Consider the following 24,424-nt stretch of genomic DNA (forward strand, 5'->3'; position numbering starts at 1 on the left):
TGTATATTTGGATGTTAATTCCTTTTTTAATATATAGTTTGCAAATATTTTCTCCCATTCTGTAGGTTGTTTCTTCACTTCGTTGATTGTTTCCTTGGTTGTGCAGAAGCTTTTAGTTTGATGTAATCTCATTTGATTGTTTTTGCTTCTGTTGCCTGTGCTTTCAGGTCATACTCAAAAAATCTTTGCTTAGACCAATGTCATGGAGCTTTTCCCCTATGTTTTATCCTAGCAGTTCTATGTTTAAGTTTTAGCTCTTTTGTATTTAATCATTTTGAGTTTATTTTTGTATATGTTGAGAGATAAGGGTCTGATTTCATTCTTCTGCTGTGGATATCCAGTTTTTAAAAGCACCACTTATTAGAGAGACTGTCCTTTTTCCATTGTTATGTTCTTGGCAATTTTGTCAAAAATCAATTTATTATAACTGTGTTTGTTTATTTCTGGGTTTTCTATCCTGTTCCATTGATCAATATGTCTGTTTTTATGCCAGCATCATACTCTTTTGATTATACTAGCTTTATAATATATTTTGAGTTCAGGGAGTGAGATGCCTTTGGCTTTGCTCTTTTTGCTCGAGACTCTTTTGGCTGTTTGGGGTCTTTAGTGGTTCCATGCAAATTTTAGAATTGTTTTTCTATTATTGTGAAGATGACATTGGAATTGTGATACAATTTTCCTTGAATCTGTAGATCACTTTTGGTAGTATGGACATTTTAACAATATTAATTCTTCTAATCAGTGAACATGGATATCCTTCTATTTGTGTTTTCAATTTCTTTCATTAGTGTTTCAGTATACGGATCTTTAAACTTTTTTGGTTAAATTCACACCTAAGTAGTCTATTTTTGTTGTTGCTATAGTAAATAGAATTATTTTTCTAGGTTTTTTTGGGTGGTTTGTTTATAGAAGCATGACTAATTTTTGTACGTTGATTTTGTATATCCTGCAACTTTACTGAATTTATTTATTCTAATAGCTTTTGGTGGAGTCGCTGGGCTTTTACACTTATAAGATTCATATTGTCTGCAAATAGAGAGTTTCCCTGCTTCCTTCCCTATTGAGCTGTATTTTTTTTCTTTATTTTGCCTAATTGCTCTGGCTAAAACTTTCAATACTATGTTGAAAAGAAGTAGTGAAAGTGGGCATACTTGTCTTATTCTTGATCTTAGATGAAAAATTTTCAACTTTTCACCTTTGAGTATAGTGTTAACTGTAAGCTTATCATATATGGCCTTTATTGTGTTTAGGTACATTCCTTCTGTTGAGGGTTTTTATTATAAAAAAGGTCAAATACTTATAAAAACTATAACCCATGAACAGTTGAATACTTATAAAAACTATCACCCATGAACAGCTTTTAGCCCAAAGTCCATTTATAAATTAACTGTCAAGCATTCAGAATTTTCCAAAGACACAATATTATAGAATCATAGAATTGTAGAACAGGAAGTCAACTCAATCATCTAGTGGAAACTCTTTAACCTAAATATGATTGTTAATCATTGTTACTTAAAACAAGAGCTAACTGACAAAGTCATAGAGTACCCAATTTTCCCTCATTTGCTCAAAATATATCTGAAATGTTATGCTTTTATAATAAAGAAGAAAATAACATTTTAAGATTTGTAGTAATTAATGAAAAAATTAAAAATTGAGTAATTGTTTCTCATTGTTTCAGTACATTTAATTAGAAAAGTATTAAGAGTTTGATAGAGACAATTATAATGATTTTAAGGAGGTTCCTGGAAGACCCTTTACAGTATATTCATTATTAATTTTTGTTTCAAAATATCTTACTTTCCTTTTTCTTCTCTTTTTTCACTCACAGGATGTCGGTGAGAACCTTTCTTTTTCTTAATGAGAATGTTTTGATAATTCTGTTGGCTTTCCAGACATAATTAGACATGTATTTTTATCTTAAGAAATAAAGAAATGAAGAGATAGGGGACTTTTATTTTTATGAATATAAAGTTTGGAAGAGAAAGGAAAGGGAGGAGAGCTTTAAAAAGATGGTTTATGTACACATAAAAGAAATGATCTGAGCTTTGAGCCATTAAACATTGCTTTGCCTGGAATGAAGCCATTTTTTATTTTGAGGTTTCCTCTGATGACCACTAGCTGGCACTCTCAATCCAGAACAGCCCTGTCTTTTGGGATGGCAGAAAATGTGGGCAGAGATAGGTGGGATCTTACATTTATTCAATAGGTTGTTAACAAGTTGGAGGCTTATAATTCAAGGCATACCTATTAATAATATTTTACCTAATGTGTAGCCAATTGTTTAGGCAGGGTTTTCTACCTAGGGCAGTACCTTCACTAGGGAGCATTTGAAATGTACACACATTTATAGTTATTACCATGACTAGAAGGAAGTGGGGATTTTAAACCTTTAGTAATGTGAAGTAAAATCTTGCACACGGTCCCAGCCAAAATGTCAATAGTTCTCCTTCTCCCATCCTCCCTTCCCCTTAAGGAACACTGGTCTAGACGATATTATCTTAAACTTACTCAAATTAGACGAGTTGCTATAGATAATTGCTAAGATTTCATTAACCTTCAGATTTCCCTAGATCTTGATTTCAGAAACAAACTCATTCTTTCCTGAAAACTTGCTTTCTTTCTCTATTTCTATCCATATCACTACTGTTAGACTGTAAACTCCTGGAAAAAAAAAACAACCTTATTGGTCTGGTGCACTTGAGAATTTTTATTGCTTATTTCAGTGCACGATACATAGCTGACATTCAAAAAATACTTGTGGAATGCTTGAATTTACCCAGTGATTAAAGCATGAAAATCTTGCAGGCATGTTTTGTTACCTTTTCTCTTTATTTCTCCATGTGTTATAATTAGATTCCACTGTTCCATTGCATCTCTACTGTTTATCACTCATGTTTTAATCTACTACTCCACTCTAGCTTTTATTACCTAAATCCAGGACTACCAAACTTGTAAGTGGAATTACATTCTCAAATCTCTTCTCATCTTAATTCCACATTATGTACAAGTTAAATCTATTTAATTCATATATTTTAATAGATTAATTTTTGAATAATTTTGGCTTTACAAAAAAATTGAGTAGAAAGTATAATTTCCATATATACCTTGACCCCTCCTTCCTAGTTTCCCATATGATCAATATCTTGCAGAAGCATGGTATCTGTGTTGCAATTTTTAGCCAATGTTGTTATTTACTATTAACTAAAGCCCATTTACATTAGGGATTACTGTTTGTATTGAACATTGCAGGGCTTTTGACAAGTATATAATGACGTGGAACAACCATTCCATGTAATGATGTGTGTTCAACATTACAGAATAGTTTTACTACTCTAAAAATTTCTGCTCCATCTCTCTCCCTCCCTTCTCCCTATCCTCAACCCCTGACAACCACTGATTTTTTTCCTCTGTTTCCATAATTTTGTCTTTTTTAGAATGTCATATAGTTGGAATAATACTGTATATGTTATTTTCAGATTGCCTTCTGTCTTTGTCTGTTTTCTGTTGCTATAAAAGAATATCAGAGATTAGATAATTTATAAAGAAAATAAATTTATTTCTCACACTTCTGGAGGCTGGGAAGTCAAAGGGCATGAGACTCGCATCTGGCAAGGGTGAGCATATGGTATAAGAGTGGAAGGCGAAGGCAAGCTTTTGAAAGATAGAGAAGATAGAGAAAGACACCAAGGACTAGACTTACTTTATATCAATCTCATGATAATTAACCTGCTAATGTGATAATGGCATTAATTTATGAGTCATACCCTCATGACTCAATCACCTTTATTATGCCCCACCTTACAACACTGTGGCCCTGGGGATTAAGTTTCAAAAGCATGAATTTTGGGGGGCACATTTAAACCACAGCAGCTTCCTTCACTGAACAATATGTATTTAAATTGTTTTCTCTCTGTGTGTGTGTGCATGGTGAATGTGTGTGTGTGTGTGTGTGTATTTGGCTTGTAGCTCATTCATTTTATTGCTGAATAATATTTATTCTATGGATATACCACAGTGTTTTTATCCATTCACTTATTGAAGCACATCTTGGTTGCTTTCAAGTTTTAGCAATTAGAAATAAAGCTGCTATGAACATTTATGTGCAGGTTTTTGTGTGAACATAGATTTTTGGGAAAATACCAAGGAGCATGCTTGCTGAATCATATGATAAGCCTATGCTTAGCTTTATAAGAAGCTAGCAAACGGTTCCAACGTGGCTGTACCACTTTGTATTCCCACCCAAAATGAGTGAGTTTCTTTTGCTCCATAACCTCATCATCATTTGTGTTGTCCGTGTTTTGAAAATTAGGCATTCTAATAAATGTGTAGTGGTATCTTGTTGCTTTAGTTTGTAATTCTGTAACGACATATGATGTTTATCATCTTTTCATAAGCTAATTTCCACCTGTATGTCTTCTTGGATGAGGATCTGTTCAGATTCTGTCTGTTTTAAAATTGGTTTCTTTGTTTTCTTATTGTTGAGTTTTAAGAGTTCTTTGTAGATTTTGGATGCCAGGTATTTATCAAATATGTGTTTTGCAAATAGTTTCTACTATTTCTATGTCATTTCTATGTCTTCTTTGGAGAAATGTTTATTCATGTCTTTTGCACATTTTTCAATTGTGTTGTTTGGTTTTCTATTGAGTTGTATGAGTTCTTTATAAATTTTAAATATTAATCCCTTATCAGATATATTTTGGTTTACAAACATTTTTCCCTAGTGTAGGCTACTATTGAGTTAATTTTTGTGTATGGCATAAGATAGGGGTACAATTTCATTCTTTTCCCATTTTAAAATTCACAAGGAAACATAAAGGACCCCAAATAGCAAAAACAATTCTGAGAAAGGAAAACAATGTGGGAGGCATTCTATTTCTAATTTTAATTATTTTTTAAAAATTATTTTTATGTATTGTTTTTAAATTGATACATAATAACTGTACGTGTTTGGGGGTACATGTGATACCCCCAATCTTTAACGAAGTACCAATGGCATTCTTCACAGAGTACCAATAGTACTTCGTTAAAGATTGCACTGAATCTGTATATTGGCTTGCATAATATGACTGTTCTAACAATATTAATTTTTCCAATCCAGGGATATCTTTGGGGCAGTAGATATCTTTCCATTTATTTGTGTCATCTGAAATGTCATCACTGTTTTATAATTTTCAGTGTACAGATCTTTCACCTTCTTGGTTTATTACTAAGTTGGGTTTTTTTGATACTATCATAAAGAGGATTGCTTTCTTGATTCCTTTTTCATTTGTGTTGTTATTTTTGTATAAAAATACTACTAATTTTTTTATTGACTTTGTATCCTGTAAATTTACTGAATTCCTTTATTAGTTAAAAAATCATAATTATTAAAATTAAAAACTCAAGACCACTCTTTGCAGCTTCCTGTCAGCTACATTTGGCCATAAGACAGTGAGTGTTCTTGCCAACAGAATGGGAGAAGTAGTTGTAGAAATTCTGCAACATATGTTAATCACAAAAGAAGATTGATATCTAAATTATGTAAATAATTGCTACAAAGAACCCAATAAAAAAATGGGGAATTGCTATGAATAGGAAATCATCAAAAAGAAAATTAAAATGGCCAATAAATTCATGAAATACAAATTAAACAAGACACAAATTTCATCCATAAAATATCAGCTCCTGTAAAAGTTTGATAACTTCAAGTCTTGGTAAGAATGTGGGAAAAGATCTGCTCTCATATGCTGCTGGAAAAGTGACAGATTTATAGAGAGAATCACCAGAACCAATTTCGTGGGCATGTGACTTATGCTCCAAAGGGCCTTATGCTCTACTGTCATCATCTTGAAATGCTTAGTAATTTTTGAACAAGGCACTCACATTTTCATTTTGCACTGGGCCCCGCAAATTATATAGCTGGTCTTGAAACTCACTGAATCAGCCATGATGCAATGAAAAAACAAAAAGTACCTCAATATTTGAAATATTTGGGTGTTTAATACAGAAATCTAGTTACCAAAGAGTTAAAAGATCCAAAAGAGGAGGGTGAGTTAATACAGATAAGTAACTGCACAAAGTGGCTACTACCCTAAGACGGGGGCCTTGAAAGAGCAGATATGGTATAGAATATGAAAAGAGGCTGTGGGATTGTCTAGGAGGAGCCAACCAGACAGGCTAGAACTGCTAAGAAGGGACCAGAAAGCAGATAGTGAGTCTACCCAAGAATGGCTAAAGATAGTGGGTCTACCCAAGAATGCAGATAGTGAGTCTACCCAAGAATGGCTGAAAGCAGAGGAACACAGCCAATTCCAGAAATGTCACCAGAAACAGGAGAAAGAGAAAACAAAAATATAATGTTTTCTTCTTCTTCTGATTTCTAATCTACTACCTGTGCCTTCTGTTGGCAAAATCTAATAGGATAAGGCAGTTGGCAAGGAAGGCCTATGAAGTGCAGTTTGCTAATTCCCAGACTCAACATTCCAGAACGGAGGATAGAGAGTGCATTATGTGTTTATAATTAACTATTACATGCCCAGTACCCTAAAAATACCTCTTAGTATTTTATTCCAGAGAAGCACCCACACATAAATAGGAAGGCATTTACAAGAGTGTTCACTGCAGCATTTTTTGGAGATAGAAAAAAGTGAAACAACTTTAGTGTTCATCATTAGGGGAATAGTTAAATAAAGTATGGTATATTAATACCATGAAACAGTATGAAGAAGTTAAAAAAATGACATATCTATTTGTTCAAATATGGGCAGGTCTCTAAGTCATGTTGTGGATGGGAAAAAAGTAAGTTGCAGATAGATTTTACAATATGATATATTTTTTATATACAAAGACCATACACTTAAACATAAATCTATAAATATCTACTGGTTCACTGAAATGTATATAAAGACACAAAAAAGACTAAAAGAATATTCACTGATTTAATACGGGTTTTCTCTGAGGGTAGTGAAAAAGTTCAGTGTTAAGTGATGGTCAGAATAGTGGTCAAAATAAAATTCAAAGTAACTTACATTATTTTCAACTTTACAAGAGATTTTTCTCTTGCGTGTATACTCTTTGAATTACTAATTTAAAAAGAAATGAATACTCAAATTCAAGACTTACTATAAAGCTACAGCAATCAAGACAATGTGGTATTAGCAAAATGCAAATGGATCAATTAAACAGAATACAGAGCTCATGAATAGACCCACACAAATATGTCAACTGATCTTTAACAAAGGAGCCAGCCAATTCAATGGAGAAAGTATGGATTTTCAATAAATGATACTGAAACAACTGGATATCCATATCCAAAAAATATATATCTATGTGTCTAGACAGAGACCTTACATTATTCACAAAATTAACTCAAAATGGATCATAGACCTAAATTTAAAATGCAAAAGTATAAAACCATATAAGATAACAAAGGAAAAATCTAGGTAATGTTGGGTTTGGTGATGACTTCTTAGGTAATACACCAAAAGCATGACTGATGAAAGATAAAATGATTAGGCTGAACTTCCTTAAAATTTAAATCTTCTGCTCTGCTAAAGACACTGTTAGAAGAATAAAAAGGCAATGCAATTTACTTATGTAACAAACCTGCACGTGTACCCCTGAATCTGAAATAAAAGTAAAAAATAAAAAATGTGGTTTATATACCCAATGGAATACTATTCAGCCTTAAAGAATAATGAGATCTTGCCATTTTTTACAACATAGATGAACCCGGAGACCCTTATGTTAAGTTAAATAAGCCAGACACAGAAAGTAAAATACTGCATCATCCCACTTATATGTGAAATTTTAAAAAATGCAAATACAGAGATAGAGAACAGTGGTTACTAGGGGCAAGGGTGAAGGGAGGAAATACAGAGATGTAGGTCAGAAGATACAAGGTAGAATATACGTAGGATGAACAAGTGAAGAGATCTAATATACAATATGAAGATTATAGGTAACAACATTGCACTGTATTTGGGATTCATGCTAAATGAGTAGATTTTAGCTGTTCTTGCCACAAAAAAAAAATGAGTAACTATATGAAATGATGGATATGTTAATTTGCTTCCCTATAGAATTCTTTTTATTATCTGTGTGTATTCTATAACATCATGTTGTACACTTAAATATATACAGTAAAAATAAAATTTAAAGATAATAAAAATATATGTAATTTTCAATTTGAGAATTTTCACTTAGTTCTTCAAGTTTGATTGGCTATTCCTGATAGTCTCTTGTTATTAATCATCATTGTGATTCCCTCCCTTATTTTCATAAAGATTTTTTATATAACTATATTTTATATCTAACATAGAGTAATTTACAGGCTTAGGGATATAAATCTGATGTTGTTGCTGCTGGCTTGCACTTATGGCAGCTTGTCTTTCCAGGTGATCTTTCTGTGAAAGATTTGCTTATTAACATGTAGTAACATGTGGACTAAATTATGAAAAATTCTTCAACAGAGAATTTATATCTGTCTCTTCCTAGAGTCAGTGTGCAACATCAAGCTAAGCTACTCCATTCTCCTTCAAGAGTCCTTCCACAAAGATGGCTGGGCTCCCCTCCTTGTTCCTCGGTCATGGCTCAATTCCTCCCACCCATGCTCCTTCATATCAGTGACTGCCTTCAGCACACCCTACCCCTCCTCTCTGCCCATTGCTCACATCTCAAGTATCCACTCACTTTCCCGCCTCTTTTCTTGCAATGTGGTGGGCCTTGGAGACCTAGGTCACCTTTCATAAGACCAACAATGCACCAGAAATTTGTTATGCAGGATATGTGCAACAACAGGGCTCTTTAGAGAAGCAAGACTGCCATGCTGCAAAAACCTTGAAGACTTTTTTTCTTTTTTTGCATTTTGGCATGTGTGCGTATAAGGTATGTTCTGAGGTATAAGGTATGTTCTTCTGAGGTATAAGGTATGTTCTACACTACAGGAATATGAGTGCCAGATATTTCCTTTTTAATAGTTCTATTCTAATGATAAAAGTTTTTCCTGAGTCTGTGTCTAGGTACTTTTTAATAAAGAAATCTTTCTCATAACTAGATTTTTCTACTTTTAATAGCACTTAACATGACAGGCACTGCATTTATATGTATTGCTACAGGAAGATTTGATTGTGATTCACATTCTTGTCCTTTTTTCCATTAAAAGTGAGGCTTCTAGCCCTGTGATTTTAATAAAATTTTAAAAACTGATATGTAGATGCTGTACATTCTGTACCTGGATTTACATTAACAATGAACATTTTTACATGCCTAATATACTATAAACAGTGGGCCTGAAGTTTTACTTTTATTATTTCTAGCTACTATAACAATCCTAAAGATAAGAAGTCCTTTTCTAAAGATAAAAAAATAAATGAAAGGTTTAAATACTTCATATAAAGTTACAGGACTTCAGCTTTTTTTTGTTTTGTTTTTTTTTTCTTTTGAGACGGAGTCTTGCTCTGTCGCCCAGGCTGGAGTGCAGTGGTGCAATCTCGGCTCACTGCAAGCTCTGCCTCCCGGGTTCACACCATTCTCCTGCCTCAGCCTCCCGAGTAGCTGGGGCCACAGGCGCCCACCACCACACCCGGCTGATTTTTTGTATTTTTAGGAGAGACGAGGTTTCACCATGTTAGCCAGGATAGTCTCGATCTCCTGACTGTGTGAGCCACTGAGCCCGGCCAGGACTTCAGTTTTATATGCAAATCAGATATTGATTCTCAAAGTAAGGAGAAGTTTAGTCAGTTATTTCAGGGGAAGTAAACTTTTATGACTGATCAATATCTCTCTAAGAGGTTTACATTCAATCTTGCAGTTAACTTTGTCAAACATCTTTAAATTTTCCTTCAGAACTTTATGAAAATGAAAAGTTTGAGATTAATCTTAGTGTTTAATTGCAATAGCATGTGGAACTTCTTTGAAAAAATATAATTTTGAAGGCATAAAGTCATTGGCTAATGAGCTTTGTCCATGAATAAGGCTACAAACTCACATTTCCAAAAAATTTTTAAATAAGAACAGAAGAGACTGAATAGCGTGAAACTTTGTAGTGGCCTAATGTTAAATACACTGACATTTTTATGGAATGTTTATTTTTCAACTCATTGTAATAAAAGGATGACATGCATTATGAAAATGTGTTTATATATGCAATATGCATATTGTATATATATAAAATATAGAATCAGCTTAATTCATACCAAATTGTATCTGCTTCCTTTATCAGGATATCACTTACATTTCTTTTAATTTTCATCAAATACATGTGTAGATGCTATAATATTTGTAAGACAAATTCAGGAGGAAACAATCTATAAGTGATTGAATATATTCAACTTTTATGACTTGCCGTAGTTAAAACAAAAAATATGAATTGCCCGAGGGCAAATGCATAGATATAATTAATCAGTAAGTATCTTATTAAAAGCTTATTATGGGCCGGGCGCGGTGGCTCACGCTTGTAATCCCAGCACTTTGGGAGGCCGAGGCGGGCGGATCACGAGGTCAGGAGATCAAGACCACTGTGAAACCCTGTCTCTACTAAAAATACAAAAAATTAGCCGGGCGTGGTGGCGGGCGCCTGTAGTCCCAGCTACTCAGAGAGGCTGAGGCAGGAGAATGGCGTGAACCCGGGAGGCGGAGTTTGCAGTGAGCCAAGATCGCGCCACTGCACTCCAGCCCGGGTGACAGAGCGAGTCTCCGTCTCAAAAAAAAAAAAAAAAAAAAAAAAAAAGCTTATTATGTTTTCAGACCTGTGAGCAAAACTGAATGAGATGCAGAAGAAATACTGTATTAGGGTATTTCTGGCTGCTATGGATAAACACTAAATCTGGCGCATCCTTCTGCTTTCTCTTTCATATTCCACTGGGTAGAACTCAGCCATGAGAACACTGAGTAGACTAGCCTAGACGAGGGTAAGGGTGATCACTTAAAGCCTTTGGTAGTATTCCCTGACTGTATGACGTGTTACTTCCTGCCTTCTCTACTAGATTTTGCCTATGATGAGAAATGGAAGACCCTTAATGTCAGAGCAAGACAATTGGAATGTGTTCACTCATTTTTATACTTTATATAAGCGTAGGCAGGTAATTTAAACTTTATATGCATCATTTCCTTATCCATAAAATGACAAATACATTTCTAAATAATAATACATCCAAATCTAATATAGTCAGTGATTTTTTGTCTACCTTAAAGGCTTCTGTATGCTCCTCCAAACTTTATCTACTTTTTGGGCACAGAGTTAGACTACATTTACCAACCTCCCTTGTAGTTAGGGAGACTGCATTTATCTTCAAATATAGTCACATTGGGTGTTAGAGCTTTAATATATACCTTTTTGGGAGTTTGGGGGAGCCATACAATCCATAGCAGTTATTAACATTTAAAAATAAGTCATTTTTACATGAGAGTAGAGATATCTGACTTCTGTAGAAAACTACAGGATCTGAATACATTGAACTTCTATTAATACATGAGAAAAATGGTCTTAAGGGTGAGGTCACAAGTCCCTCCATGTGGACATGCTCTTTTCAGCTTACCACAGTTCCCACCTTATGACACTTGCTTGGACACGATAAGCATTTAATTTTATAATCCCTGTATTTAGAGAATCCTGAAAGTGTTCTAGAGTTCTGCTGTGTAAACCTATATATTTTGAATGTATTTCTCTTTCATCTGCTTGAGGAAGTTGGAGTTATTTTCTTATAGATGAGTTTATTGCAGGTAAGCTTCAATGAAGTAGCAACTTCTTTGTCCATGGGTAGTATTTACTCATAGCCTGGTAAATGACGAAAAACATCTTCAGGACAGAATTGAAGGGTCAGATAGGTATTTAGGTCCATGATCTACTCTCCAACTCTATCATAATGCTAAACATTTCTTTGTCCCTAGCATGCTAATTATTTTATATTCCATACTTAGATACATTTATTTACAGATTTCACATGGTTTTAGACAATAATAATTTTCTACTGAACACACAGACATATGTTGTTGTTTCAACAAGAGACTCAGAAGTAGGAATATGTTCCACATTACATTTTTGGGACCTAGAATATAAATTATAGCATTACAGGCCATTTAGGGGCTCAATCTGAAAAATCATGTCATCTCTAGCTCTAGCATTTGACTCTTCCATTTCAACCTTCCACGTTTTTCACTTCTTGGACACACTACTTTTGGAGACCCAGATCATAGACACTGAATCCATGTACATTACCCACCACATCTTGGAAATTCTCGAGAATTAGGTGAAGGAGGCAGCTAACTAAGGTTATACACATAAAGTGTGTAAGTGTAACTAGGGTTATACACATAAAAAATCACTTGGGTAAAAGTCTTAGTATTTGGGAATAAATTTTTTAGCCACTCCAAAGATGATCTATCCAGATCACCAATTGGAATAGGATTCCAAGTTTTGTAGTATAGGCTGCATATGTCTACACTTTTGTACTTCTTTGGACCTCAGCATCTTTTCAGGAACAAAATGGTTAGGAGTATCTAGTTAATACAGTTATGTAAGATGCATATACATTACTTAGAAGAGTGCCTAGCACATAGCAAGAACTAATGTGTTTTATTAAATGGGGGACAGAATATCCTAGAGGTTAAAATAATGGGTTTTGGAGTCAATTTAGTTTTCATTTGTACCCTGTATCCTCTACTTCTTAGTTATATGAATTAGGCAAATTATTAAGGTTGCAGTTTCTTTTTGTGCAGAAGGGTCAATAAAGTATCTCAAATAAGGTATATTGTCAGTTTATATAAATGTGCAATAATGCAAAACAACGTAAAAGATCTTAGTAAAATGATTCGAATATAACAAGTATCCAGTGAAAAACAGGTAGATGTGTAAAATAGATTATTGTAGAATGTGAGTTCCAAACAGAAATTTTTTTTTTCCTGGGAAGCCTCTAATAAATCAGTGGTCAGATTTTAAAAAGATTCGATGCTTGGTGAATGTATCTATACACTGTGAGAAAGTGAATAAAAATGCCTAATACAGAAAATCACATCATATTGTGTTGTTTGAATCAATTATGTTACATTAAAATAAGATTTTTAAAGTATATAGAATTTGTCTTGTGTAAAGCATCAATATGGTGTTTTAGGAACATTATCTTAAGAGAAGAAAAAGCTGTTATAAATATTTTAGAATGTGTTGTTATTATTTACAATGAAAATGAAAAAGACTTTTTAAAAAAGCCTTCTCTTGAGGATTTTTATGTTCATTGTCATGTGGCAACTATTGGCTAAGATGTTTGTCAGTGTTCAATTTGAAGTATGATAATTTTTTATAATTATTGAAATAAGCTCTCAAGATGAATGTTTAGCATTTTTAAAAAAATTGACCAACTTTTCATGGTGTTGTCAATTGAAAATTGAATGAGGTGGATTTTCCAGAAACAAATATCATTACCTAACATTTAATGACAATGCTATTCTCTGAATCTTGCTTATTGGCATTTTTGGTATTTGCCGTGAATCAAGGTGTAGCTGCATATTAGAGTCATCCTGAGGAATATATTTAAAAAAGAGAAGCTCACCCAGGGCTCTACTGTTGGAGTTTATGATTATCAAGAAATGGATCAGAAATTTTTACTTACAAAAAGGATCCTAGGTAATTTCAGTGATCTGAATTTGGAAAATGTTGATCTTTTGTTGTTGTAACACATCTTTATTCTAGACCTAAAAAATACTGCCTGTGATTTTAATATATGATGGCAAAGATTCAGATAAATACTCTCTCTAGTAATGTAGATGTAAACTATTTTAAATAATTTTAGGGGGATTTTAATTCTGTAGTACATTATAGAAAACTTTAATCAATTATAGAAATATGAGTTTTAAAAAGACTGAACTTCAAAAATTAAATTTTTGACATTGACATTATCATACATTATCATACATTTTGTATTTCTTAAAATGTTTCTCACTGAGATTTGGATATTTTTAAAGCACAAAATATTTATATTTTATATTTTTGTTAGTTGCTTCTTAGACTAAATAGTATAGAATTGATATGTATATATTGAGTTAAAAATCTTTCTCTTGGAAGCTGTTATCTTATGACACTTACAATTTAATTTCTTTCTTCTTTTTAAGCCAGAGTATGAGCAATATCTTATCAGCTCACAATACATTTATGAAGCAATATCCTAAAGTATTCCTGCACCAAAAACCCAGACTTCCTAAACTTTTCAAACAGGAGGAACGAAGGTAATGATACCTTCTTTTGAAAGCAAGGTTGATGGATGTGTATGCGTGTGCTTGTGCTCACACAAGTGGAACTCAAAACTGAAAATATTTGACCAGTTTCAGTCAAATATTTAGTGTGGAGGGCTAGGGAGCAGCCAAGGAAACAGAAATTAGTTGGTAAGGGTAAATTCAATTTTTTTTCAGCGAAAATATGTGTCCACTGCTAAAGATCATACTTATTTAAACTTTTTATCAAAGAATTGTTACCTTTTGCTAATGAATGGCAGTGTTTATGAAAGGGATTAAAATATTCTACAGGGTTTCATGAGAAACTTCCCAATGGAAATGATTAGAGTGTTTGTGGGTGGAAGATATTTGGAGGTCTGTTGTGTATCAAGGTATAAATGACAAAGTAATGGGGCACTGAAAGGCATTTGTGAAGCCTTTTTTACTGGGCTCCTGCTTCTAGGTGGACCTGCATTTAGATGTGCTTTATGTATTTTTAAAGTCAAAGAATGAGATTACTTAAGGGTGTTGCAGAAGGTGTAACTGCCCTCTCGGTAAAGGATGAAGGTGGATTGCCAGATCACATTGTGACCCAGCTGCTCTCAAATTATACGTGGCCCCAGTGGAACTGTAAGTTTCTTGTATCAGTGCAGTACCAGATCTAGAAAGGCATTCTCACTTCCTGGATGTAGTTCTCTTTGTTGTTCCTTAAGTATCTTACAGTGGATATGGAAACCTCCTACCCCATACTATTCAAGTAGAGTTGATCTCTTCACATCCTTGGCTGTCCCACTGCCATACTCCCTAATAACTTCTGTTGCCATATCTGTAAGACTGTATTTTGCTTGTGTGTTTGCTAGTCAGTATTTTTATTTCTGACATTTAGCAGAGGGACTGACCCGTAAATGTGAATAGTAGATGTGTGTTGCCCCATGGGCAAACTGCTTACTGGCTGTATAAGGGAGCTGATCAAGAATATGTTTTCATTTATTTATGTCAACAATACAAATGTAAAAATTCAAACAAAATTATTGTGACAAATATGTTTCCAGGGGTTGGAAGATATCAGCATGAGAGACATAGATCTATTTCATTATCCCATACCTTTCTTTTCTTTATAGCCATAGGGCAAAATTATGTAAAACATATCATATTAGCTGACTGGGAAAAATCTCTGGGAGATGGAGTTGCTTTGCCTTTTCAAGAATAATTCTGTAAATTAATAAAATCTTATGAAAACAGAGATTCAAATATAACTTTTTCCAAGACTGTATCTATCATGTAGATCAAACTACATCCCTAGATAGTAAGCCTGCCTGGAATGATCATACAATTCTTATACTGTGATTTATCAAGTTAATGTCACTCTAGAAATATCTAATAAAAATATTTTGTACTTTTTGATTCCAAGTATACTCAATTTCTATTCTAATCTTGTTGATTAGAAAGAGACCTGTAAATGTAGCTCTGTCTATAGAATAAGGGACCAAGAGCTTTTATGGATAGCTGATATGTTCATCTTGCCCTCATATTTATTCATTAATCTACCAGCAGTGGTCTGCTTCTTTAGTTAAGACATTAAACTTTGAGAGGACTACAGGGAAGCACCCAGCGGCTGTCAACATACTTGGGAATGAAATACCATCTTCATGTTTTTAAGAAAAGAAACAGACCCCAAATGTGTTTTAACAGTAAAACTGTGGTTTAAATGTGAAAATAAAGAGTGGACTGCCAAATACAAAAGAACTAGAAAGATACACTATACTAATTAAGATTTGTTTAAGTGTCTGAAAAGCCAATAAAATTAGTTTAAGAATCAAGGGGAATTTTAAGAATCACATTTTAGAAATGTTTTGCTGTAGAGCTAACTTCACCATTAAATGATGACATTGGGACTCAGTTTCCTCTGTATCTCTGCCTCCTCTTTGCTGGGTTGGTTTCATCTTCACACATCATGTAATAGGTCTGGGAAGACCACATTCATTTATTTTACTGTTCAGGTGAGAATGGAGGTGTTCTGAAACAGGCCCAGCAGAAGATTCATTGAAATCTCTAAATTATATCATATCCCTGTATTGTCACTGTTCTGAATTTTCCAGTCTTGAACCACATGCCCACCTGAAGAGTGGGGAATATTGTTGACACTATATGAAGCACATGGGATAAGATTAGAAGAGAGAAAGTGGAAGCTCAGAAGAAAATTAGGGGCTGGGCGTGGTGGCTCACACCTGTAATCGCAGCACTTTGGTAGGCCAAGGCGGGCAGATCACCTGAAGTTGGGAGTTCCAGACCATCCTGGCCAACATGGTGAAACCTCGCCTCTACTAAAATACAAAAAATTAGCCGGGCATGGTGGCGCACACCTGTAATCCCATCTACTTGGGAGGCTGAGGCAGGGGAATCGCTTAAACCCAGGAGGCGGAGGTTGCAGTGAGCCAAGATTGCGCCACTGCACTCCAGCCTGGAGACTGAGCATGACTATCTAAAAAAAACAAAAACAAAAAAACAAAAACCCTTAAACTGAATTAAATAGAATTTCCTAAAATATATTACGAAAATTGTGAATTTTCTTCTAAGCTTAGTATACATGGTTCCCACATTCAATGTGATATATCTATAGATACCCTGATGATTGAAACTCAGCTTAGGTAAATCCAAGAAACTTTTAAAGGAATAAAACTGATGAGGAAACTTGTTAGCAGACATGAAAAACCTATACTGTTAACATTTACACTATTACAATTATTGATCAACAATATTTACCTGTTATCATTGTCATATATTTAACACTGTAATTCATTTAACACAAATATTATGTGATAGCTACAACAGCAAGTAAGGCACCTGCCTGGTTGTGGGCAGCTGGTGATGCCAGGTCATTTGATAAATATTGAAGGAAGACAGACAAGTTCAGGAGAGTAGGAGAAATGCTACATAGAAATGTTAAGTCCATGTGGAGCAAGGCACACAAATGAAAATAAGCAGAAGACCTGGCTGAGACATTGAGAAACAATTCTATATGAGCAAAAATTGAAGAATAGGATAAGAAGATGAAGTATTGCTTGGGACTTTGATCATTATTTAAAATTTATTTTATTCATGGATTGATAAAAAGGTAAAATTTTGGTATATTCATATATGTAGGAAATCAAATAGAGAAGAATCTGTGTTGTTTTAAAAGGAACACTCAGTTTTGACCCAGAAGACTTGGTTTTGTGTTTTTGTTTCACTCAATAGCAGAAACATGATTTTGAAGAAAGAAGTCTATTAACTCACACTCAGTTTTTACTCAGAAAAGGGCAGACAATATTAATCCCTTACTTCAGAGTTATGCATTGAAAAAAACTTTTAAATTGTACTAGTTTTCATTATTATCATGCACTATAGATGGCAGTGATGTTTTATGTACATTATACCATCTGTCAAGAAATTGACCTTTTTTCAAATAGATTAAACAACCGCAACAAAAAGAGGCAAACTTCACCTTATATAAAGTACCAGTATGTTTAAAGGGGGCTGTGAAATGAAATGATTTCCATATTCCAATGGCCAGATGAAATTAACAATGTTGTGATTATCATCATAAGAATTCTTTTTTTTTGTTTTGTTTTGAGACGGAGTCTTGCGCTGTTGCCCAGGCAGGAGTGCAGTGGCCTGATCTTGGCTCACTGCAACCTCCTCCTCCCGGGTTCAAGTGATTCTCCAGCCTCAGCCTCCTGGGACTACAGGCGCCCGCCACTATGCCCAGCTAATTTTTGTATTTTTAGTAGAGACGAGGTTTCACCATGTTGGCCAGGACGGTCTGGATCTCTTGACCTCATGATCTGCCCGCCTTGCCCTCTCAAAGTGCTGGGATTAGGCGTGAGCCACTGCACGGGGCCAAGAATTCTTTTTGATGATACTGTACAATAATTGACTGACCTGTTCCCAATAAACGTAATGGTCATTTTTTTTAAACAACAAAATATGATTGCCATTTTGAGCCATCTTAACTCATTACAGAAAGATGGGCCATAATCCAGATTTACATCTATATCTTGTATTTAGAATACATAATTATAAATGTACTAATTTAAACAAAATGCTAGTTTTTATGTAAATAGGGAGCCCTTTTGCTTTCAACCTATTCAATGCTTATTTTAGAACTTTCTTTTTCACAAAAATTATAACTTTACTAACTCTTTTGATATTTTCATTTACTTTTTAATGACAGTCTTGGAAGTATTGTAAAGCTAGATGGTTTCCTGAGAATAGTGCAGTTAAAGTGAATTTGGTAAATAGTTTACATTTTTTAAATGTAATTGTAACTTTCTACACTTGAAAAATTCCTAAATAAACATTGCAGTGATTTTTTTAATTATACTTTAAGCTCTAGGGTACACGTGCACAAGGTGCAGGTTTGTTACATATGTATACATGTGCCATGTTGGTGTGCAACATTGCAGTGATTTTTACTCAGAATATGTAAACTACAGCTCAATCTGTTTGCCTTTGAACATTTACTCAAATTTATACTCTCCAAACTTTATTCTCAGTACTATGATGAGAAATAGGAGAACCCTGGCTTAAGATAGAAAGTTATGATGCTTGCGGTTTAAATACATAGAAGAGAAACATTCTGCCGTCAAGAAATCTTCTGGTTTTGTGTTAAATTGGACAGTATAACCACCCTTTTCTATATTGACATTCAACTATTTCTTTTATTAATTAATCCAATTATTTACCAAGTAGCTATTATATAGCAGGCACAGTGCTAGTGTAGAGTAAGATGAATGTGGTCCTTGCTCCTCTAGAGTTTATGAGTCAGATCTTCTCAAGGAAGATAGCCTTAAGCAATAATCCTGCTAATAATTATTTAAGCACAATTTATCTTCACGAATTCATCTTTCAGTTTTCAGATCGGATCATGAATTAGTCCAGGCTTTTAGTTGTAATAGAAATTGGACTCAAAGGAACATTAAAAAAAGTTGCCTATTGATTCGCCTAACCTACTGGAGGATGGGAAAAGCCAGCCTTAGAGAAAAGGGATACAAAATCTGGAGTGCTTGTCGGACTCTCTACTTCTCATCCCTGCTCATATTTGTAGATTACCCCAATTCTCTCTTGGTGATTGTGACCTTTCTCCGTGTGGCAGGGAACATGGTTACCAGGAGCTTTGAACTTGTAACACCTGTAACACTGGAGAGAAAAAGGAATTTTTTTCAGCCAGAATAATCCTGAAAAAGGGTTGAGATTGACTGCCCAGTGGCATAGAAACTGTTAGCAAAAGAAATGGGGGAGGGGGAGCATCCTGCACAAAGAAGATAGGCACTGTAAACAATGACTGCTTTCCTAGGTGTAAGATAAATTAATACATATAGTCACAGTAATTTAAAAAATTGCTACATTGTTTACTTCAATACATTTAATATCTACCCTTTAAGCAATAAGAAAAGGCATAGATTTTTAATCAATGTGTGTTTAGGTCAGTTTATGTCAGGAGTGAAAAAGAAATGAAGTGGAGTCATTGTCTGCGGTAATACCCGAGGTTTGTTGTTCCATGACCACAGAAAACTAGGACGTGGACACAACAGAGTGAGGTTAAGAGCAGAGGTTTAATAGACAAAAGAAAGAGAAAAGTTCTCTCCTGCAGAGAGAAGGGGTCCCGAGTGGGTCTTCTGGTCCCCAGTGAAGTGCAGGAGGTTTTATAGATGAGCTTGAGGAGGTTGTGTTTGATTTACATACGGCACAAAAAATTGGTCAGATCAGGTATGCCGTTTACATAGCACGAAGAACTGGTTAGGATTAGGTGTGCTGTTTGCATAGCCTGCAAAGAAGCTGGCTACCTCACCCTAATCTTTAGTTATGCAGAAGAGTTCTCTACCTCACCATGTTGCCTGCTTTTCTACTGTACATGTGGTGACAAAGAAAAGGGAAGATGGAGCCTCCATGTTGAACATACCTGGTTTCCAGGTAGCCTTTTTCTATTGGCACAGCTGTTGGCATTCACCCGTGCAAGCTTTTAGCTTGCTTATCTATGTTTGCAGCTGGATTTTTCAGGCTGCCCTTCGTTAGAAAAGAAATTATTTGGGGGCTGCTTTTTGTTAAAAGGCAAGCCTTGCCTAAGACTCCTTCACTCTCACTATCTGCCTAAATAATTTCTTTTTAGCTCCTATATCAAAAGTTTAAGGAAATGTTAGTAATTGAGGAAACAAATAATAAGCACCCAAAGAATTATGGAAACCTTTGTTAAAAATATATTTATTCAAAATGTGACTTTTTATTGATACATCATAGATATATGTATTTTTGGACATGTGATATTTTGATAAATTTGTATTATATATAATAATCAAATCATGGTAGTTGAAATATGTATTACCTTAAACATTATTATCTATGCTGGGAACATTTGAATTATTCTCTACTAGCTATTTTGAAATATAAAATAGATTATTGTTTACTATAGTCACAAAGAAAGAAGTGACATTATCCTTGTTCATAAATGACATAAGCTTATATTTAGAAAACCTTAAAGATTCTACCAAAAACCGTTAGAAATGATAAAATAGTTCAATAAAATTACAGGATACAAGAGCAACATAAAAAATCAGTAGCATTTATATATGCCAACAGCAAACAATCAAAAAGAAATCAAGAAAGCAATCCCATTTACAATAGACACAAAAATCGTAAAATACCTAGGAAAAAATTAAACCAAAGAATTTAAAGATCTCTACAAGGAAAAGTACAAATTTTAATGCTGGTGAAAAAAATTAAAGAGGACACAAAACATAAGAAGATATTCCATGCCCCGGATTGGAAGAATAATATTATTAAAATGTCAATATTATGCAAAATGTGACATTTTTATGGGAGTGGAAATTGAAGTATTTACAAAGAAGGCTGCTTACTTGTTATAATTTTATTTGACTTTTATAAAAATGTTACCAGAATTTGACCATTTTAGTTCCAGAAGGGGTTAGTAAGCATTAAAATGTCAAGAAAATTTTTAAAAATTCACATTAACAACATATAGTATTTGTACTAGATTGGTAGATATTAGGCAAAATGTTTATCAATCAGGGGTACATTTTTCTAGAGGGTGCAGACCAAAAATAATGTGGCAGAATCTAAGGGGAAACCAATGATATATTTGAATTATTAGCTATAATACTTCTTCCAGTATGCAGTCATGCACTGCATAACAACATTTCAGCCAACAATGGATCACATATACCATGGCGGTCCCATAAAATTAAAATGGGGCTGAAAAATTACCTATCACTCAGGGACTTCATAGCTGCCTGTAATGTCATACTTTAACATATTACTTATGTTTTTATGATGATGTCGATGTAAACAAATCTATTGTGCTGCCAGTTGTATAAAAATATAGCATATACAATTATGTATAGTACATACTTGATAATGATGATAAATGACTATATTATTGATTTATGTATTTACGATAACTTTTATTGTTATTTTAGAGTGTATTTATTCTATTTATATTAAAAAAGGTTAATTATAAAACAACCTCAGACAGTCCCTTCAGGAGGGATTCCAGAAGAAGGCATTGTTATCATAGGAAATGACAGCTCCGTGTGTGTTATTGTCCCTGAAGACCTTCCAGGGGGATAAGACATGGGGGTGGAAAACAGTGATATCGATGATCCTGACCCTGTATAGGCCTAGGCTAATGTTTGTAATTGTGTATTTGCAACAACAACAAAAAAAAGTAAAAATAAAAATAAAAAATTTAAAAAATAGAAAAATGCTTATAGGATAAAGATAGAAACAAACAGCATATTTTTGTACAGCTGTACAATGTGTTTGTGTTTTAAGCTAAGTGTTATTGCAAGAGTAAAGACATTAAAAACAATGAAAGATCTTATAAAGTCAAAATGTTACAATAAGCAAAGGGTAATTTATTATTGAAGAAAGAAAAATATTTTACAAATAAATCTAGTGTAGCCTAGGTGTACAGTGTTTTTAAAGTCTATATTCATGTACAGTAATGTCCTACTCACTCACTGACTCACCCAGAGCAACTTCCAGTCCTGCAGGCTCCATTCAAGGGAAGTGCCCTCTACAGGTACACCATTTTACATCTTTAATCCTGTATTTTAGTTTAGCTCTACCTTTTTTGTGTTTAGATATGCTTAGATACATAAATGCTTACCATTGTTATCGGGGGAACCTGCCCCCTGATAATTCTTCGTTATTTCACATAGGTTATTTTCTGTTTTCCCTAAGTGTCGGCCGGTCTGAGAAATAAAGGGAAAGAGTACAAAAGAGAGAAATTTTAAAGCTGGGTGTCCAGGGGAGACATCACTTGTTGGCAAGTTCCGTGATGCCCCCTGAGCCATAAAACCAGCAAGTTTTTATTAGCAATTTTCAAAGGGGAGGGAGTACACGAATAGGGTGTGGGTCACAGAGATCACATGCTTCAAGGGCAACAAAAGATCACAAGGCAGAAGGTCAGGGTGAAACTAGAATCACTAGTGAACTTCCATGTCCCGCTGTGCACGCATGTCAGGGTTCAAGAGCAGAGAACCAGTCTGACTAGAATTTGTCAGGCTGGAATTTCCTAATCCTAGCTACTCCCAGGGCGGCCATTTTAGAGGCCCCACCCTGGGAATGCATTCTTTTCCCAGGGTTGTTAATTATTAATATTCCTTACTAGGGAAATAATTCAGCGATATTTCTCTTACCCGTTTTCAGTAACAAGAGAAATATGGCTCTGTCCTGCCCTGCCCACAGGCAGCCAGACTTTAAGGTTATCTCCCTTGTTCCCTGAAAATCGCTGTTATCCTGTTTTTAAGGTGCCCAGATTTGATATTGTTCAAACACACACGATTTACAAACAATTTGTTCAGTTAACACAATCATCACAGGGTCCTGAGGCAACATACATCCTCCCCAGCTCAGGAAGATGATGGGATTAAGAGATTAAAGACAAGACAGGCATAGGAAATCACAAGAGTATTGATTGGGGAAGTGATAAATGTCCATGAAATCTTCACAATTTATGTTCTTCTGCCATGGCTTCAGCCAGTCCCTCCGTTCGGGGTCCCTGACTTCCTGCAACACATTGTATTACAATTGCTTATAATATTTGGTACAGTAACATGCTGTACAGGTTTGTAGCCTAGAAGCCATAGGCTATACCATATTAGCTTAGGTGTGTAGCAGGCTATACCATTTATGTTTTTGTAAGCACACTCTGTGATGTTTACCCAATGACAGAATTTCCAAATGATGCATTTCTCAGAAAGTATCCCTATCGTTAATCAACATATGACTGTATTCAGATTACTCAATTAATCAAAATGAAAGTTGGTTAATTTTGAAGAAAATGTTAAACTAAAAGTCAGATATATAATATTAAGTGAAGAAGTTTCTTTTTGTAAAGAGTTAAAATGAGCAAACATGAAAAAAAACTTGAATGATATCTACCTAATCTATACTTTCCTTAAGCTATATACTTAACAAAATCAATATTATTTTATCTAAAGTGCATTCTCAGAAAGAAAAAAGAGCAGAATAGTTGATTAATATGAATTGAATGCTTCAGCAAATGTATCAAATGAAATAGTAAAGAAGAAACATACTTAACTCAAAATGGCACATGTCTAGCATAGAAAAAAGATTGTAATTATAACTGCCCAATGGGTTCTTCTTGCCTGTTGCCCAGATAGAGCCAATTTATCAAGGCAGAGAAATTGCAGTAGAGAGTTTAATTCATGCAGAGCCACCTGAACAGGGAACCAGAGTTTTATTATTACTCAAATCGGTTTCTCAGAGAATTTGGGGACTAGGGTTTCTCAAAGGTAGTTTGGGGGAAGGGTTGTGGGTGGTTAGGAAATGAGTGCTTGCTACTGATTGATTGTGGGTACAACCATAGGAATGTGGGAAATGGTCCTCCTGTGTGCTGAGTGGCATCTGGGTGGGGCCACAGGAGCAGTAGGTGGGTCCTGTTAGAGCCATAGGTCACTGGACATGCAAAAAGCCTGAAAAGACATATCAAAAGGCCAATTTTAGATTCTACAATAGTGATGTTACCTTCTGGTATAATTAGAGAAGTTGCATGTCTTGTGACCTCCAGCATAATGGCTGGCAATTGTTTATGTCTACACCTTAGCTGAATGCAGCCTCCTCTGTCCTCCTAGGCTTGTGGTCGCCCATTAGCTTTACAAATGCAGTTGAGTTTGGGGGAATGGCTATTATCATTTAAACTATAAATAAATATCTCCCA

The 24,424-nt window shown here is 34.5% G+C and overlaps 1 protein-coding gene across 7 annotated transcripts in view; it reads left to right on the forward strand.

Annotated features, from left to right (window-relative positions):
- CNBD1 (cyclic nucleotide binding domain containing 1) overlaps positions 1–24,424 on the forward strand; it is a 757,690-nt gene that overhangs the window by 20,142 nt on the left and 713,124 nt on the right. For all 7 annotated transcript variants that reach the window (XM_055286700.2, XM_055286699.2, XM_055286698.2 and 4 more), the window contains exon 3: positions 14,086–14,199. In XM_055286700.2, coding sequence (XP_055142675.1) covers positions 14,086–14,199 — 114 coding nt within the window. The remainder of the gene's footprint in view (positions 1–14,085; positions 14,200–24,424) is intronic.

This window comes from Symphalangus syndactylus, chromosome 7 (genome assembly GCF_028878055.3).
Source record: "Symphalangus syndactylus isolate Jambi chromosome 7, NHGRI_mSymSyn1-v2.1_pri, whole genome shotgun sequence".
Classification (NCBI taxonomy): Eukaryota; Metazoa; Chordata; class Mammalia; order Primates; family Hylobatidae; genus Symphalangus; species Symphalangus syndactylus.